At 39.0% G+C, this 19,611-nt stretch overlaps 1 protein-coding gene across 1 annotated transcript in view; it reads right to left on the reverse strand.

Moving 5' to 3' along the window:
• LOC139712709 (histone-lysine N-methyltransferase EHMT2-like) overlaps positions 1–19,611 on the reverse strand; it is a 98,025-nt gene that overhangs the window by 22,501 nt on the left and 55,913 nt on the right. Inside the window, exons 15-23 of the mRNA XM_071624515.1 lie at positions 19,366–19,470; positions 18,537–18,664; positions 17,337–17,375; positions 14,790–14,957; positions 11,661–11,805; positions 8,617–8,694; positions 7,578–7,780; positions 5,019–5,097; positions 3,757–3,932 (exon numbers count right to left, since the gene is read on the reverse strand). Coding sequence (XP_071480616.1) covers positions 3,757–3,932; positions 5,019–5,097; positions 7,578–7,780; positions 8,617–8,694; positions 11,661–11,805; positions 14,790–14,957; positions 17,337–17,375; positions 18,537–18,664; positions 19,366–19,470 — 1,121 coding nt within the window. The remainder of the gene's footprint in view (positions 1–3,756; positions 3,933–5,018; positions 5,098–7,577; positions 7,781–8,616; positions 8,695–11,660; positions 11,806–14,789; positions 14,958–17,336; positions 17,376–18,536; positions 18,665–19,365; positions 19,471–19,611) is intronic.

Consider the following 19,611-nt stretch of genomic DNA (forward strand, 5'->3'; position numbering starts at 1 on the left):
AGCTCCTTTTTAGGTCTGAAGAGCGGTAAACCCCTTCATTTCAAAACATAAGTAAACCAGTCTAGGTTAGATGCTGAAATTGGAACCGAACTCTCTAATGAGTCAACCTTTTACGACAAATGAGTCAACTTTTGAGGACAAGGTAAAAAAAAAATACAAGAATTTCAACACATTGGTGACAGAGGTTGGAACCTGGACCCAAAGATGTGATACAAACTTAATTACAATTTCAGATTATGCCTTGTAGGGAAAGTGCCCAAATAAATAAATTTTTGGGAGTCATCGCTGGTAAATTACAGCCAAGGGTCTTCAAAACATGCTTACAAAGATCATACACAAATTCATTTTACTGATTTCTTTACTCCGGTACGCGACATTTTGTAACCACCCACGCTAAAGTACATACAAATCTTTAATGAAGGGAAATTGCACACGTTGCAATTTGATTAGGACAGGGGCTGCATATTTGCATGAGGTATTATTCAATTTTTTTGGTTGCCACTTTACACTGATAAAAGATATCTCAAACACAAGTGATTGTACAACACCACCTGCTTCTGATGAAATTTTACCCTTTTTGGAGCTTGTGGTAGTAATGAGATAATGATATAAATTTAGCAAAAAGTACATACCTGATAGTGAAGATCAAATGACTGCTTAAATTGAGTATCACCCTACAGAGTGACTATGAAACATTAACAAATCAGTACATATCCTTCCTTCTGAAATATCTCTGAATAATTGGTCTCTCATTCATAGAAAGCTGCAATTAAGTGCAGAGACATTTTAATCTTGATCTTCACTGGTATTAATTGGTGAAAAATTGACACTAGAGTCATCCATTCATGGCATACCACCATCCTTTCATACAGATGGTTTTTAGCAACACTGGAAAGGTTGAACATATTCACTCCTATACAGTGTATCTATTTCCTAATATCCATCATATATCATCATGTTGTTTGTTGAAAACAATGAAGAATCTTAACTTCCACAGAATTTGAGGTGTAAAGTCCTGGTTGCATAAGGTACACGTACAAGAGTTGTAGTCATGTCATCTATCTTGAAACTAGAGGTAATGTGTAGATGACAGAAATTTCAAAACTGTAGCAATACAGATGAGATGGCAGTCCTTGTTGTAGCAGGTACCTCAGTAATGTCAAGTTTATACTACCATTATGAGAACCACCATCACTATCACCATTATCACCACTACCACTACCATCGCCATCTTTTTCTTTCTTTTTTTAAACCATGACCATCATCACAATCTTTACTGTCATTGTTGTAAACATTAATGACCTTGCTAAAAAGGTGCTACATAAACTTTTTCATCAAAAGAGATATCCAAGTTTTCATTGCCAAAAGCAATCACATCCATGAGCCCTTATTGCCATAAATTATCATGATCAACTCACTTTCTGTGATCATCAGCATATCAACTAAAATTACCTCAAAATTTGGATTTACATAAGCACTGCCATTACAACAGTGACTTTTTCCACACAGTATGTTGATTAAAGGGGTATTCCAGACGATTTTTCATAATTTCACATCATGTAGTGTATAAATCAACAGCTCCATGTATAGATTTATGGAATTTATTGTGGTTCTTGTGCAGAGAAACAATATTTTCAAGAACCTTCAACGAATTACACCGAATAAGGATGATGACATAGGAGGTTCACATATTTCAGAAATGTAGCAGTGTAATGTCATTACAATACAGCTTGCTTGTGAGTTCACCTGTGTATAATCTATGCATGCCTTCTTTTGTTTGTTCTGCTTCCTTGAGCCCCAACTCATGCATTCTTATGGTTACCCTGCAATGTCATCATCCTTATTCATTGCAATTTGTTCTAAATTTTTGAAAATATTCTTATTCTTCATCCTAATTATCATAAATTTTGAAACACTGGCCTCAGAATAACTAATTTATAGTTGTTCAAATGTAAAAATCTGAAAATCATCCAGAGGTCTCCTTTAATCTGATCCGTTACAACCCCCCCCCAAAAAAAAAAAAAAAAAAAAAAAAAAAAAAAAGAATCACGTACATCAATACACCATTATCACTGCTATCATTATCATCACCGCCACAGACAAAATCATCTTTGTTGCCATAGTAATCAAAGTCTTTGTCATCATTCTCATCTCCATCGCTGGACTACCATTTACCAGGACACAATCTCTGGGAGCACTTGGAACACACACACACACACACACACACACACACACACACACACACATTAAAAAACAAAACAAAACAATAACAACAACTACTTCTGCTACCATGGCAACAACATCTCAGCTGATTTTGTTGCCATGGTAGCCTGCTGTCACTGTGACTCACAATAAATGCGAGTCTTCCAGGAAAAAGGCAGGCTCAGGTGGGCTGATTACTGGTGTGCATTGTGCGAGGTGGAAAGCACCGCAGCAAAAGAATAGCACTGCGACTGCTCGTGATTATCATTACTATAAACAGCACAGAACTGTGCGGGCGCAAATTGCCATGGATACATATATGAATTGGAAACATGTCATCCACAAAACTTTTGCCTTGCTGAACACTTTTCTCCATAGAAGCATTCTTTGAAGGGTGAAATATGGTTTGAAGGGTGAAATATGGCATCAGAGGAAAATAACATGTGATATGCATGTATGTAAGTTAGGCATGCCAACCTTGTAAACAGTATTTTGGCATTTCCTGCAATAGACATGTGCAGTTATGATTTTCAGTGAAAAAAAAATCTACAGTATTTTCCACGTTACTTTGTGTATTTCTTGGCAAAAAAAATACAAAATACGGGAAAAAAGAAAAGAAAAGAAGTGAGTTTATATCTCTGGTAGATATGTGAAGGGATTAAGTAAGAAGAGTGGAAGACTTGTGTGAAAGGGAAGCAAATGTAGCTACTCTAGGCATCATTATTTTTGTGCTGAGTAGCTCAAAATAATATTTGTGGATTACTAAATTCACGCTGCGCAATTGCTTACTCATGTTTGCATCAATGCACCAAAAAAAAAAAACCCAGAAAATTTGATTCAAAATCGCCTTGCACGAAAGTGGATGTACTACTAGTATTTTCCAGCAGCATTTGATTAAAGTGTACACGCAAACGATTAATTTGAACGTATGGCTTGCATACAAAAGCAGGAAAAGATTTTGGTAGCACTCCACAATGACAAAATAATAACTTTGAGAATGACATACACAGACACAGACACAGACACATACAGACACACACAGACAGACAGACAGACAGACAGACAGACAGACACACACACACACACAAATGACACTCTTGAACATTGGTGGAGTTGGTGTAAAGACTTGGTGTTGAAGAGACGCCAAATTTATCGCAGAAATACATTGTAGTTCAAAGAAAGACTAAAGAACCGGACACATGAGGGCCCGAATTCACAAAGGTGGTACAGTCATTGTCCATGGTTTAAACCATATACAAACGTATGGGGCGCCAAGTGTCGCGTGACCTATTTTGTTACGTATACTGTAATGACTGATTTCGTAACGAAATAGGCCATGCGGCACTTGGTGCCCCATACAAAACTACGGTCTTTGTCCATGGTTTAAACCATAGACAAAGATTTTACCGCCTTCATAAATTTGGGCCAAGGAGGATAGTTAGAAAAGGCAGTAACGAATGAATTTAGCCCAGTATGATTGACAGGTGAAATAGATGAGACACTGACAGATGTACGTGGACCATTATGATGTCACAAAGTTCAGGGGTCACTCACCCTAACTCCTCGTAGGCCCGGATGTCTCGCGAGGCAAAGAACGCGATGCGCGGGAACCGCAGGTCCTGGTGGTCGACGAACACCCTGACCGGGACAATGTTGGGCTCGCAGCGGTGGTTGATGAATCGACTGACGTTGCCATAGAAACGTGCATCTATACAATATACATCTCCCTCCTGAAGAAAAACAAAACAAAACAAAACAATCAAATAATGCAGTACAAATTATTTTGAAACGTGATTATATTGGCTACAGTCAATCATTATCATTTTTGGGGGCATATTAATCATGACATATGCTTATTCTTACATGCATACAACTTGAGAACAAGTCAGATGTGACTCTTCATCTCAAAATCAGCAAGTCGCCAGACAAGGATTTTTAGTTAAGGGCAGATTCTAAAAGAGCAGACTCTAAGCTTTAAGATGATGTATAACTCAATACAAATGGACTTCCCTATTAAACCTATCTGAATAATAATGGAAAGAACATACATACTGTTGGAAAGTGTGTACTGAGAAAGAAAGAGGCTTTGAAGTTTAGGGTCTATTCAAATACTTAATCTCCCCAGCCTGCACTTTTGGCAATGAATGGGACAAAAACCATGATGTAAAACTTTCAAACCATTGTAGCACCCACAATGAAGGGATTATTAGATTAAGCTGAAATCGTCCACACTCATTAAGCACATTCTATTCATGGCCAATACTAATAATCAAAGCAGTGGCATGATCGTTTCAAAAGTTATTTAGAGTTGAGAGTGAAGAGTGTATGAAGGGTTGTAAGAAATGAAGGGACCCATTAGATATGTGCAGTCACACAATTCTACAAAACTCAGTCAGGTTGAGAAGCACACTTCTATCTAGGCAAAGTGTATATTAACACAGGAGCAAAAAGCATACCAAAGGTTCTAAGCTCAAAGATAAGAGAACTGACAGAGATTTCTTTGCTACCATTTCAAAATTTATGAGCTGCATACATGTGCCAAGAAAAGAATTTCAAGATACTTAACTAATGTCCTTTTTCAAAGCGTCATCATTCAGAAGTCTTCACAAATTTTCAGATGATCATCGCAAAAAATCAGGGTAATCTCAGTAAAATCAGAAGAGAATTCAAAGATGGTGGATTGGCAACAGCCGTACAGTAAAATTGTGAACATACAGCCCATATTACAAAACTCTGATTAGTAGTACACTTTATAGTAGCATTTTATGCTTCTAACACTGAGGAAAACATAAAAATGAGCAAGATGAAGAGTTTACCCTGTTGTCTAGGTCAAAGAGGTAGGAATCATCCTGTCTCTGGTCAGCATCAGCATCAGACAGCAGCTCACCAGCATACCTGGGCAAGAAATAATACAGTGGACTCCTGTTATCATGATGTCCTTAGGGCCAGCAGCTTTCTTTTTGTTATATTAAAATATTGTTATAACTGAACAGATAAACAACAGAAAAACATAGAGCAGATAATGATGCAGCCTAAAATTTTACTACATTGTAATTGGAATTTTGCTATAACTGTGTTTGTCTGAATGGGAGTACGCTGTATAGAAAGGTTCCATGACATTTGCTCCTGCAACAATTGTTCCACGAAATATCTGCACGCTAAATCAAACATAGATTCTACCCACAAACATTTATAACCCTAATCCTAACCCTCACATCAAACTAAATCTAAAACCCTATCACATTCCTAACCCCAAGTCCTCAAAGAAAATAAGACCGGAGTAATTGGGACAGGAGCAAATGTTGTGTCACCATATAGGAGTTTACCAGGGTCACATGAGGGCGACAAACATCTCATGCCATGACAATGTGTACAGAGGAATCGGCATGATCAGTTGAGAAGAAGAAGGGCAACTGGAACAAAGAGAAAGAGGCTGGTGGCATTTAAAAACCCTTCTGCTTTTCACCCTATACAAAGGTTGTATGAGGCTGTGATAAGAAGCTACACCACAAAGATGGTGGAAGGGGAAGAATTAGCCATTCTCAACAAACACATCTTTTCATTGATTGATTGATTGATTGATTATTGATTGATTGATTGATTGATTGATTGATGGATTGATGGATTGATGGATGGATGGATGGATGGATGGATGGATGGATGGATGGATGTTGAGAGCAAAAAATGGAAAACAATTTTGCCCTCTGTTCAAAGTTTGTGGTTACTCTATGTTGGGCTCAAAAGTCTGCCGTGGCAGCATGTTGAAGAGCCCTCTGCTGCCATAGCTCTAGGTCGCTGGCCCCTTGAATGAGCATTCTTGTAAAGACTACAGGTTTCAAATATGCTGCACACACAAAATGAAACTACTCTTGCAGAAAGTGCTCTGACCATAGAGAACATATATCATTTACTGTAAAATGAGGAATGTTCGCGTGCATTTTAATTTTGCGAGTGGTAACTTTTGCGAAATTAGAATGCACGCGAAAGTTCTTGCCTACACAATATACATTGGATGCTGGTGGCAAGTCGTGAAAATTTCATGCTGTGAGAAAGGCCGTCAGCTCCAATTCGCTAAATTTTCATGCCGTGAATATATCCTATTTCACAGTATACAAACTTGCAGGTAACTGTAGCAACAAGGTGTTTTACAATGTTTTAATGTGTGTTGTATTTCTACTTCTTTCCTTACTTCTGTTTTGGCAAAAAAAAAAAAATAATAATAATTTTTTATCCTGGGTATCTCATCACATTTTCTTTAAAGACGAGTGTGAATGTGAAATAACTTTTGCAATTATTTCTTGGCGTGGATTGTGAGGTACCAAGCCAGTAATGATGCGGTCTGCCTCATAATTGTGTCCACTGAGACTTCCAGTGAACATAGAGCCTTTAGTTTTCTACCGAGAAGACATCCTGTTTTAGTCTGTGACACCAACAGACGGGACACAAACCAGACACACACCGGAAATGACAAACACATCGACAGACTGGGGGAGAAAATCTAGCGGTCGTCGCATGGTGGGATGATAAATGGGCATAATGCCCCATTGACTGGCAAGATTTTGATTAAAATTTGGAGAGCGACAAGATAACTTGTAGACTGAGAGGGAGAGAGAGCAGGTGAGGAGGGAGGGGGGATATAGGAAAGGCACTGGGTCATGAGACAATTCTTGGCCATTAGTGCCATAAATCTTCCACAGAGGCTGTTTAAACTCAAGGTGATAACACTACCTGCATTACTCCTGGTGTTTGAACACAACAACTCGGCAGTATCACCTGGATACCTCAGACACAGGTGAACTTTCCCTAAATCAAGTTTATTGATCTTATTTTGTATCAGACTTCATGTATTTTGCATGACTGATGGAATCGAGTCTCATTTCCCTGCCCCCTTCTTACATGATACAAACAAGAAAGGGCTGTTACACTTAGGGATGCCAAAGCGGTCTGTAACAACGGTGCTGAAATTCAGATCAAAACAGAAAATTCTTTGGTACTTCAAAGGGATATTTCACAATGTGGAATTTTTTTTTGAAATATATATTACATACCTAGCACAAATACTACCCTCTCACTTTGTTAACATTTTTTTCAAGACATTATTTTGAAATATTTACAGAAATGTTATCATCCAAGAACTTACGAACAAGAGATATCTATTGAGAATGGCCCAAGCAAGAAAAATAAAATGCTCAAAATATTCCACTTCATTAAATCTGCAGTATTTCCCAGTCCTTCTGCCCATTTAATGTGAAGATGAAGTAATTGTTATCATATCCTTATAACGACATGGCTTCAAACGTAACACTGATTATCGAATTAATGAGTTAATGGATCCCTGTGCAATTCAAGTGCACAGATGGCACTGTCAAACTCACTCGCAGATGAAGGACCCTCTGGGCACGTCCTGCATGGTGCGCACGGCCCAGCCCATGGACGGGGTGCGGAACACCTGCATGTGTTGACGCAGGCCGTTCTGCACCACCCGGTTACGGCAGTTCCTCCAGCAGCGACACGCCCGGTTACACTCAAAGATCATCGGCGGCTCCTGGTAGTTGAAGTCCGGCATCAACCTTCCGTCCTGAGGAGAGCCAACGACCAGAGCTTGTTATCTGTCTCTTTTATAAACACTCTGCTTCATTAACAATGAACAGCAGACGAACTAATCAACTTGCTCCATGACCGCTCAATTCATTTCAAATCTGATTTCATGGTTCCATTTCTGAAAATTTGTTTTGTTTGCATGAATACATACAACATATTGATACATGCATAGAATACATACATAAAGACACAAGTATAGCATAGATACATAGTGAGGATCTAAGAACTGAATTATTGGTTCATTATTGAAGTTCATATGATCAAACAGAAATAAGTTTTCATCCACTAGCTATGTCAATCCATCCATTACACATGATACATAATTTGATCGACTGCCAGCGTTTCCACTAGCTCCTGACTTGCTCTAATCTATATATAAAAGAAAGATCTAATCGGAGGGAAGTAAGGCAGGTAGCGAATGGTGCCTTTGCTACACAATTAACTTCATCACAGCTTCTACAGAATTCTCCTTTGTATGCTAACACACAGCTACTACTGCCCAAATGCAAGCCAATTCACTGCCAGTCATGATGCCCAAAAATGCTCTAAAATAAGTGAAAAACAGGTCTCCAACCACGTATGCTTTACATGGGCCATAGTAAAGGCAAGTTGTTTTAGAGAATTAATCTGTCTCTCATAAACGTACACTCCTAAGCAAGCCTGCCCGAGAGAGGTTGAGCATTCGCAAATTATGCAGACTTGATTAATATTGAATATCCATGGTCAGTTCTGGTTGCTTTAATGGGCTGGCAGTCTGACCTGCACAGTGTTGCCATTTTCAGGGTCCAGCTGTCGCCGTCCGACCGTTCTTACCTTGTCATACCAGCACCTGACACTGCTGCGACTGCAGGCACAGGCCTCGCTGAAACAATCATCCTCACAGTTACAACCCTGCAGCGTTAGAACGAGGGAAGATGACAAATCGTTTAAAGATATGGTGTAGTATTGGTGGAGTTGAGAACTTTTTTACGAGATACTAGGAAACTCCATACCATTCTAAGAGAAATTCAAAGTTTGTTTTATAAAAATCAGTCTTGAAATGGTAGAAATATTCAAGAACAAAGTAAAACTATGCGATCCTACTGAAAGGCGGGTCTCATCTTTTATTAGATCACTTTGTTTTGGATATGTCAGTCATTTCAAAACCGATTTTCATCAAATAGACCTTGAATTCTTATTCCACGCTCTTTATATTTCATAAGAGATTTCTCATTATCTTACCAAGGAATCTTAGAGACCTGAAGTTAGGTCTCAACCAAAACTATACCATCCCTTTAACCTTACATGTGCTTCTCTTAAATGTGGCACACACACTGGAGTGCTTTGTTTGCTAATTGGCGCAAAGAACAGAGATTACATATTCAACCTCCTAATCCTTATTGTGATACATTAGCCTTCCTGTTAATAGTAGACTGAGGCACGCTGTTACACCTGAGTGGACATGGTTCCTTTACAGCCAGGCCAATTTTGAAGGGATTAAAAGTTTGGCAAGTTAAGCTCAGTGTCTGGGCACATAAAGGGTGAAGCATGTGTCATTGCATCAGTTGCAGGCATGGCACCATGAGAGTAAGAAGTGCCTCCCCTAACTGGTTCTGAAATGTATGACATTGAAAGGACTAAATACATTTGAAATATTCTGTTTTTTCCCCCTTTTCAGCACAGGATGCATACCAGAAATGAATAAGAATGTCATGATATCATGAACATTCTTCCATGTCTAAACTGCATACTTACTGCTATACAGCCACTAGTTCAATTAGTGTCACCATTCCATCAACCGCAACTATGAAGAGCATATGATTGTAGTGATTGTGCTTTTGTGAAAATCTTACTTTTTTTTATATTTATAACTTCATGTGAAGTTTTTGAATGTACAAACCTATCTCAAAGCATGATATCATTAAGATCGCATGCATTCACTTCTCAAAGAATGCTGATATGACTTAACAGTTTCTTAACCCTTTGATCGGACTGATTTTGCTACAACACGTATTTCCCATAGACACCTGCCCGAGTATACTCGGGACTCGTCCTCAACAGGTTAATAACCTACTCAGTAGCCAGCCCATACATGAATGCAAAAATATGTCGAGTTTTTTTTTTTTTAAGTAAAACTCTAAGGATTCATGAAAGAGAGAAATAAGATGCATTACAGTGTATCCATGACACTGTGGTATTTCATACTGTCGTTTCATCCATCCCATAGCACACTGTCAACACCACCAAACTCCTCAGTTAGCCCTGCCCTGTTTAAACTGTAACGCTATCTTCACACTGACGAGAGGTGGAGATTACCAATTTGTGACGATGGCATCAAGAAACCCTGGTGTTGGGTTTTGGTCAAAGACCTTTTTCGCTACTACCAAACGCCTCCTTCATACGTAATCATTTCTGGGGTGGGATCAGCTTTCAAACTAACCCTTTCCCTGAATGACAGTGCCTCTCACACACTAATCATCATTGATGGTTATCATACAATCTAATTTGATGTAATCAATACTTCTCTCCTCCTTGGTTTGTTCTAACCAGGGATGCCAACCTTGTGTGAATAGCATTGCAGTATTCTGAGGGCTGAAAAGGTTTGTTTTCGGTAGAAAAACAGGAATTTCAACTTTTCATACAATAGACATGTAGAGTAAGACAGTCTGGGGAATACAGTATTTTCCCACAAAACCTGCAGTACTTATTTTTGCCCCCCCCCCCAAAAAAAACAAACCAAAAACACACCAAACAAACAAAAACAAAACAAAACAAAACAAAACACACACACACACACACACACACACAAAAAAACCCACAGTACTAAATACTGCAAAAAGGGATTAGTTGGCATTACTGTTTATCTCTTTTGGAAAAATCTTATGAAACAAACAAAAAAGTAACAGCGAAGAAGTTGCAGGGATTAATCAAAGCGAAGAGTCTATGTAGATAACACTAGCTGATTTTTTTCTCTGTTTTTTCATATAGAAAAGGTTATGAGGATACTAGCAATTACAACACAAAATTTGTACAGCAAAATCATTAAAAGTGTGATTTTATTGCACCATCCTGGTACTGAGTTATTACAAAACTGTAACTATTTGTGTGTGTACAAGACAGAGAGACAGGCCATATTACAATAAAGGCATGGTCTCAGGAAAAAAAGAAACAAATAGGGTGGGTGATAACACTCTCTCATTCAGCAATTTGTGCACATAATGAACATGAGGAAGAGAATCTGATCCTCACTGTTCATTTTCACACTGACATGCAAATAAAGATAGTTTAATCACTGAGAGTGGAGATTTTCCTTATTAACAGCACATAAATACAAGTTTGCTGATTTACTTGTTCATTTTTTTCCAGTACGGCTCAAAGCTGAATTTGTTTAAAAAAAAAAAAAAATGTAATGTATCTGTTGTATCTACATAAGGGATTGCTGCAGCAAATGTATGTATCAGTCTACACTTTAGACTAATGTAAAACCAGAAAATTTAACAGCATGAAACTTGTTGAAAATTGCTATCTTACAGCATGAAGCTTTCACTAATTTCAACTGGCATCAAACGCATTGTTTAGGGAGCAAAGTGTGTGCATTTTACTTTTGTGAATTTTGGTTCCTTGTAAAATTTGTGGAGGTTTCATGTCGCGAAAATTTCTACGTTTACAGTATCCTTACTAGCTGTATTCCTTTCCCGACATCTTGTAGTCACACATTACGGCCCTCACACAGTGTCCCGAACTCAACACTTTCATAACTGCAATGACAGCAAGCAAGCATAAAGTAAGCATGATGATAAAGAACTGACCTTAAATTATTTACATCTACTTTTGACAGAGATTTTGGAAATGACCGACAGAAAGGCTTTAGATCTTACCTGCATGTGCTTGATGTTCCTATCGATGTTGAGCCTGGACGTCTCGCAGTTGTCCTTGACGTACAGGAAATCTGTCGGCACGCCATCGTTGTTGACGGCGTTGACCACAGGGATGGGAACATTCTCCAGGCCATGTGCAATGTCCCTGAAAAACACAAAGACGCATTATTTCAAAATTGGTCACTTGACCCGTCGAGGACGAGTCCCGAGTATACTCGGGCAGGTGCCTATGGGAAATGAATGTTGTAGCAAAATCAGCCTGTCCTCAATGGGTTAACCCTTTCTGTGCCAATTGGCACTCAAAGTACATTCTTCTAGAATCTGCCCTTAAAGGGGAAATCCAGTCCCAAAATAAGTTTGTCTGATTACAAAAAGAGTAAAATCTTAGGAATTCAAAGGTAAAAATTTGCCTGGAAACCGGATGAAAAATAAGGAAGTTTTGAAATTTTGAAGTTGTACTAATTTCTGCAAAACAGTTCTTGTACAGTAGATATATATACATATGCACACGAGTAAGCTGACCGTGTCATAAACTCACAATTTTCCACTGATCGTGTACAAAAAATAATGGAAATTAAATGTTTCTGTCATTGAAGTCTGAAACATGGTGTTATTCCAGGTTGAATACCTTCAGAATAGTGATCAGTTAGATAAAGCAGGATTTGAGCCTCGGGCATAATTGTGTTTGAATGAAAAACTGGAAATGTCACAATTCTATGTACAAACTATATGGCAAGTTGTGAGGGGATGACATGCTCACTTTGCCATTTGCATATTCACATTGACCGTTCAAGAACTGTTTCCTGAAAAATTAGCGAAGCTTCAAAATGTCATAACTTCCTTATTTTTCACCCGATTTCGATCAAAATTTTACTGTTGAACTCGTAATATTTTACTCTTTCTTATGAGACTAACTCATACATTATTGTATTTGGACTGGATTTCCCCATTGACTAAAAATCCTTGCCCTGTGACTTTTTAGTTGGTTTTGTGACACCAGGTCACAAATGGTCTGGCATAAGTTAACAGGTAGTGGACATAAGTCCATGAAATTTCATATCTACCAAAGATGCAGGAAATATGAACTATGCATGAATTTCCTTATCTTTTAAACAAGAAATGCAACAAACTTAAAACATGTGTAAAAAATGGACATCATGTTTTAAAACAAAAAAAACTTGCTTGCCAATCTCTGATACAGTCACTGGTTGTCTAGTCACTTTCAAAGGGTACAGTTCTGTCATACAATAATTCATATATATAGCACTTTACTTGGCTGATTCTGCACTCACACTGTACATAAAACCTGCCCGAGAAGCAGAGTCGTACTTCATGGTATGAAATAAACATGAAAGAGCTTGGTCTATTACTTGGCTGGAATTTCTCTACAACTCTGCTACATCACTAACATGAATGCTTCTATAAAAAAAAAGTTACACAGCTTTGACAAAACAGTTGTGGTCTCAGAATAATGTAGCACACAGTGGGTTTACACCACAACAAACAAAGAGTTAACCCTAACCAGGCCGGGCTTTTTTGGGTGTTCTGTGGCCGAGGGGGGGGGGGGGGGGGGGGGGTTTGATTCAAACCCCCCCCCCCCCAAGATCTCGGCGTAGCGCAATTGCCATGAAAATTAGCACGTGCATTACCTGTGGCGTAATGTACCACATTATACAAAAAGAAGTGGAAATTTTCATTATACTTATCAATTATGCTAATATGTGCATAAAATTATACATTTTGCTCTAAATCAGAAAGTAAAGCTCCTAGAATCCTAATTTTTGGTGATAACATTCTTTGCAGCACTCCTAACAATGTACTTGAAAAAAAATCCAGTATCAAACTTAATTTCTTATGTATTTTATTGTTTTATGAATTTCTTAGGTATTTTTTTGTTTTTCGACCTTTTGTTTTATCATTTTTTTCGCAAAATTTATGACAGAACCTTTTCCAAGCATAATTATGCTAAAATTAATTGATTTCAGCCTATGAAAGTAAAATTATCATTATCATATCTTTATGAATAAGGTGAGAAAACTCTGATTCCATAGACTTCACACACAAAATCATGTTTTTGAGCCATTTTCGGTCTGACAGGCATGTATAAAAGGTCATGCAGTGTCGTATCGGTATGCGATTTTCGCGAAAATGGTGTCAAAAGATGTGTGAGACTTGAAAGTAAAAAGTCAGGGATCGGGGCAGTTAAAAAATTTCGCATGGTGAAAGATCGGCGCAGTTAAAAAATTTCGCATGGTGAAATTTCGCACGGTAGTCACGAAAAATGTTGGGGGGGGGGGGGTTGATTCACACCCCCTGGCCTTTTTAGAGTTAAAGACCCCAGTAACATGGGAATATTATGGAGTGGGAAGGCTGGCCTGGCTCAGATATTATTGAGAATCCCTGTGACAAACTGTGTACAGCTTTATCACTGATCTCTATGTAAGTACACACACAGCCGAAGAATCTTGACCTGATTTGACTGTTACCGACGAGCAGCTGCTTTGATGCACACATTTGCTGACACGTGACTGATGGGAGCTATGTAAGGTTTCTAAATGTGCCCTTATGGGCAGCAACTGAAGATTGGTTCAATGTAACCATCCATACTTCCTTTGGCTATCGGGGGGTCCATAAAGCTGTTCTTAAAGTTACGAACGAATTAGAACAACTGGTGATCAGTTCTTGTGCTGAATTATTGAAATTCCGATAAGTATAGCACATCAGAACTGATCATCAGTCATTCTTAAGTCATTCGTAACTTTAAGAACAGCTTTACGAAACACCCCCAGGTCTTTAACCCGTTGAAGACTAGTCCCAAGTATACTCGGGCAAGTGTATATAAAGAATATGTGTTATATAGCAAAATCAGCCCGTCGTCAACGGGTTAAAGCCAAAGCAACCTCCTGGCGCAGGATTACTGTAAAACACGATATATTTATATATGAAAATATATATATGAAAATTTCGCATTGGAGCTGATGGGCTTTCTTGCAGCATAACATTTTCGCAAATTGCCAATGGCATCCAATGCATATTGTGTAGGCAAGAACTTTCGCGTGCATTCTAATTTTGTGAATTTTGGCACTCGTGAAATTAAAATGCATGCGAACATTCCTCGTTTCACAGTACCTGGACAGTATGACCTCGGAGCGAATGTTCCTCCTCTTAATGGCCATCTTCATGCGGATGTTGGCCTGGATGGCCAGATACACGTCAGACTTGGGCTTGGCGCAGTCCAGTGCCAACTCACTCTCATTGTTCTTGATGGTGACGTCAGCATGGCGGACCAACAGTTGCCTGTAGATGTAGGGTCAAGACAGATGTTAACAAAAACACTATCAAACAAACACTCTTCTTTCAGAAAGTATACAGACTTTCAGTATCTCACAAGGAATTTCAAAAAAAAAACTAGAAATGTCGCTACAGCGACTGGTTATACCCCCGCCAAACAACATTTCATAAGCTTTGGTCAAAAAACTGAGGAAGTAGTTAAATCCGCAAGATCTTTCCTTGATCTTCTGCCATTAATATGCCGTTACCATGGCAACGTACTTTCGGGTACTGTCGAAAAATGCGTCTTGCACATCTACAACCAAAGGCACACATCTGTACCAAGTTTCATGGAAATTGGGCAAAAACTGAGGAAGTAGTTTGCAACACAAAATTTTCCATCATTTTGGCTCATAATATGTGAGCTGTTACCATGGCAACATACTTTTTGTCACTGTCAAGAAATGTGTCATGCTGACCTATATCCTAAGACAAACATTCAATATGAATTCCATGAGAATTGGAAGAACACTGATGAAGCAGTTTTGCCATGAAGCATTTTGCCCTATATTTTACCAATAACATGCCGTTACCATGGCAACGCACTTTTTGCCACTGCGGAAATATGTGTCTTGCACATTAACATATTCAGATGAACATCTGTACCTAATTTCATAAAAATTGATCAAAAACTGTGGGAGGAGTTCGCGACGCAAGATTTGTACCCATTTTTGCCCATAATATGCCGTTACCATGGCAACGTACTTTTGGGTACTGTCAAAAAATACGTCTTGCACATCTACAACCCAAGGCACACATCTGTGCCAAGTTTTATGGGAATCGGTTGAAAACTGAGGAAGTAGTTCGCGACGCAAGATTTGCAACGGACCGACCGCCCGACCGCCCGCCCTACCGACCGCCCGACCGCCGGACCGCCCGACCGTCCGCTGATTCCTATATACCCCCTTCAAACTTCGTTTGGCGGGGGTATAAAAAGCACTGAAGGGACTGTTGTCCCTTAGGAACAACAAAATTATTTGGATGCAGACGGTAACTAGTTTGATGGAGCAAGTATCTACTCTATTTTTTGTCCAATAGCCAAGCGTTTATCTCAATTTAAGAATATGTGGAAAAAAAAAAAGCTGCTGAAAACTGCTCATCAAATAGAAGCCAGAAAGAAGAGTAACATGGAGTCAAAAAGGGCTTCAGGGTTTTCTATCTGATCCCCTTTTTGTACCTATCATTATTGTTCCTCATCATGTTTGATGTTGCCTCCCCATTCATCTTAATCCTTCAAAGGTTGCCCATTCATGAGGCCTCATCACTAGCCCTACCTCTCCTTTGTTTGTGCTCACCTCTTTCCTTTAATTTCCCCCCCCCCCCCCCCCAATACACCTGTTTGGCTCCCTGCCTTTGACACCCAACTTTACCCCTTTTGTATTCCTTGTTCCGAGTCCCTAGTCTCTCCCAGTTTGTGCTTGTGAAGTTGTAATTGTCTGTAGCCTATTCAACTGGCTGCTTACCCTTTATATCTGTCATGTTGACAAGAATCTGCTAGAACTGAAAGCTCAGGCTCCTTTTGACTCAATGTTGAAGGTGTCTGTGCTGATAAAAGCACAGTATTTATCATGGAAAAAGAAACTGAAGCACTAAATACTGTGCCAAATTTATGGTAAATCTAATAATTTGTTCAATGTTCCACAGGTAAATTTCAATTCAGCGTTAGTATTGGTATTAGTGCTCTAAAATTTGATGTCATTTGGTGTTAGCAGGTTGACCTCAAAACTATGGCATAGCTCTGAAAGACAGTTTGGAGCCTTGAGTTGAATGTTGTCTGCTCAACCAAGTCCAGTATTTGTGATAGTGACTATTTACTTGCCTTTTCCCAAATGGCTTCACACTAGCCCATAGGGAATATCTTTTCTTTTTTTCATTTCAAGGTTGGTGTTAATGTTAATGGTTCTACACATATGAGACCCACATTCATAGCCACAGATGGATGCAATCCCCATTCAAATCATGAACAGAAATGGCTTTCGCTCTTGCCATAGTACCCCATGGAGCAAACGTATGCACTCTTGACATGGCCACATACATCTTGTGTTTGACTCACCACAGATGCCAGTGATTAATAGTGAATTAAATTGCTGTTTAACCGATCCCCTTTCACTTGCCCTTTCTATGTCACACAGGATTAGATGTCTCTATTAATCCTAGTCATCCCCATTTTATTATCATTTTTAGTAATTAACTAAGACATTAAGGATGCAACAATAATATGTGATACCCAATGTTCAAGCTATATTTCACTCTCTTCAAAAAAAGGTCAAATGATGTCGACATGACTTCTAGTGATGTTTACCGAGTTCATGGCAAATGGTAAGCAAAGGTTCAAAATATACTCACATGGCGCAACCATAGTGGTTCTCCCTGGCTGATATGTGTCTGTTCAATGAAAATAAAAAATCAAAATTGCAAAAATGCATGAATGAACATGGCAACTTGGTAGTCACATACTGAACATCCGAATAAACAGCTTATTTATTTATTTATTTATTCATTTATTTGGTGGCATAATAACATATCATATCTACTCTCTCATTCTGCGGTTTGTGCACACAATGAACATTAGTGAGGAGACTCAGAGAGAATCCTCTCGGTTCATTTTCACACTGACATGCAAATAAATGGAGTATAATCCTTGAGAGTGACATACATGTATAGCAAAATGTGAGAACACCTGTGAGAGATATATACACATAACCAGGGTTCAACATTAGCAGTGGCCTGGGGCCACTAAAAATCAGTGTTGGGCCACCACACTTTCAAAAAGCATATCTTTTGGTGGTCTCATCGGGCAACCATAATTCAAATCAGATTCCTCTTTGTCATTATATCTATGGCCAGTACATTTCTTCTTCAGGCCACCACCATTTTCAACGTAATGATTTCAGGGACCTGAATGGGCCACTAGAGAAAAAGGTTTACGTCAGGCCCTGGCATAACTATGCATTCCATACCTGAAACTTCTTTTCATCAGAATACTTTACCATTCATTATCACATTGCCTTTAGTTAAAGATATATTTTGGATATACAGAGCCTAAAGAATGTCATATTCAAAGAACAATGTATCCACCTATTTTTCCCCCCGGAATGAATGTGTGATGCAACACTCACTGCAACTACTTTAAATCAAGTGAACATAAACTTACTATCTAGATAGGCTGTAAGAATTTCTGGTAACAATTGAAATGCTCGTCAACGAGTTCAAATATTTATTGTGAATGGTTTCTCATTGAGTAAATTGTGATAAAGCACCCACTTAAATCAAGATGATAAGATATGGACACATACATTCAGGATGATGACAAGAAATGCTTTTAAAAAAAATTCTCTCTCTTACAACACTTTACTGGAAGTCATGTTTCTGTAGCATGTACATGTATCTTTATACAGATGGTGTGTGACCGCTGGTAGCATACTGATGGAGGCAAGGCAAGTGAAAATTTTTCTATTTTTTTGAACTGTAGAAAATGTGTAGCCCACAGATCTTAATGGAAGAATGAAAATCCATGACTGATGCATGATGGGAAGGAAAACTCACAGGGGCGTGTCGCCGTGAACGTTGAGGGCATTGAGGTGGTTCTTGTTGTCTTTGCTGTGGTTCAGGAATACCTCCATGACGTCCTGGCAGCCAGAGTAGGCCGCCCAGTGGAGACCAATGTTTTGCTCCTGCAGAGATAGAAATTAACATGGCGGTAGCTTTTTAGTACATCCCATCATATATCTTTGCACTTTCATTTTTGTTAAAAGTTTAGTTGTATCTTACTTGAACATCTGAGTTGAAAATAACACTTTATTGTTTTGTATTCTACATACTGACCAAGTCCATCCTTATCTTGACCTCACCCTTCTCTGACAATAAGTTTCACAGTAAGAACGATGCTAGCCCCATAAACTGGAAAGTTTCCACGAAATTTACCTGGTACCTGTACGTAACGTATCACCCAGAGTGGGAATGAAACCTCTTTTGAAATATGACTGCACTTTGTTTTTTGTTTGTTTTATTTAATATACAGTACTGTACAGTACGAAAAATGTTAATTTCCCACGCAATGCTTGCTTGCTTCCACCGCCACCACCTTTCTGTCAATGGTGCCACTTCAGTATAAGAGCTACCCTTGCATGTTATGGCACTTCCATGAAAGTGGGTAAAATCACAGTGCATACACATATCCAGGATGCACATTAAGTTGCATTCAAGAATGGCATACGCTTCTCCCAATTCTCCAGAATCCTACATTTTTTTTTTTTTTTTTTGGGGGGGGGGGGGGGGGGGGGGGGCTTCAATTCACCATGACCGCTTCCCAGTTCTGGCCATTATCAACCCCATCCCCCATCCTACGTTATGGAGCTTGTGCTTCATGACTAACCTTGTCTCTGACCAACGCATCAGCCCCGTGCTCCAGCAGAAAGCGGACTGAAACAGCGTTCTTGTAGTCTGCTCCCCAGATGACTGGTGTCCAGCCTCCGTTGTCCTGGCAACCAAACAGCAGTGGAAGAATGAATGCCCACGATCTTGAAATTCTCTTGCATTCATTCTTTCAGTGCGGTTTACTATGTACAAGCGTTGACAAGTTTATTTCAATTTCTACTGATGGGATTTACACACAACTGGG

The sequence above is a fragment of the Diadema antillarum genome, unplaced genomic scaffold (genome assembly GCF_040938485.1).
Source record: "Diadema antillarum isolate AM-2024a unplaced genomic scaffold, OU_Dant_1.0 scf00000042, whole genome shotgun sequence".
NCBI classification, from domain to species: domain Eukaryota; kingdom Metazoa; phylum Echinodermata; class Echinoidea; order Diadematoida; family Diadematidae; genus Diadema; species Diadema antillarum.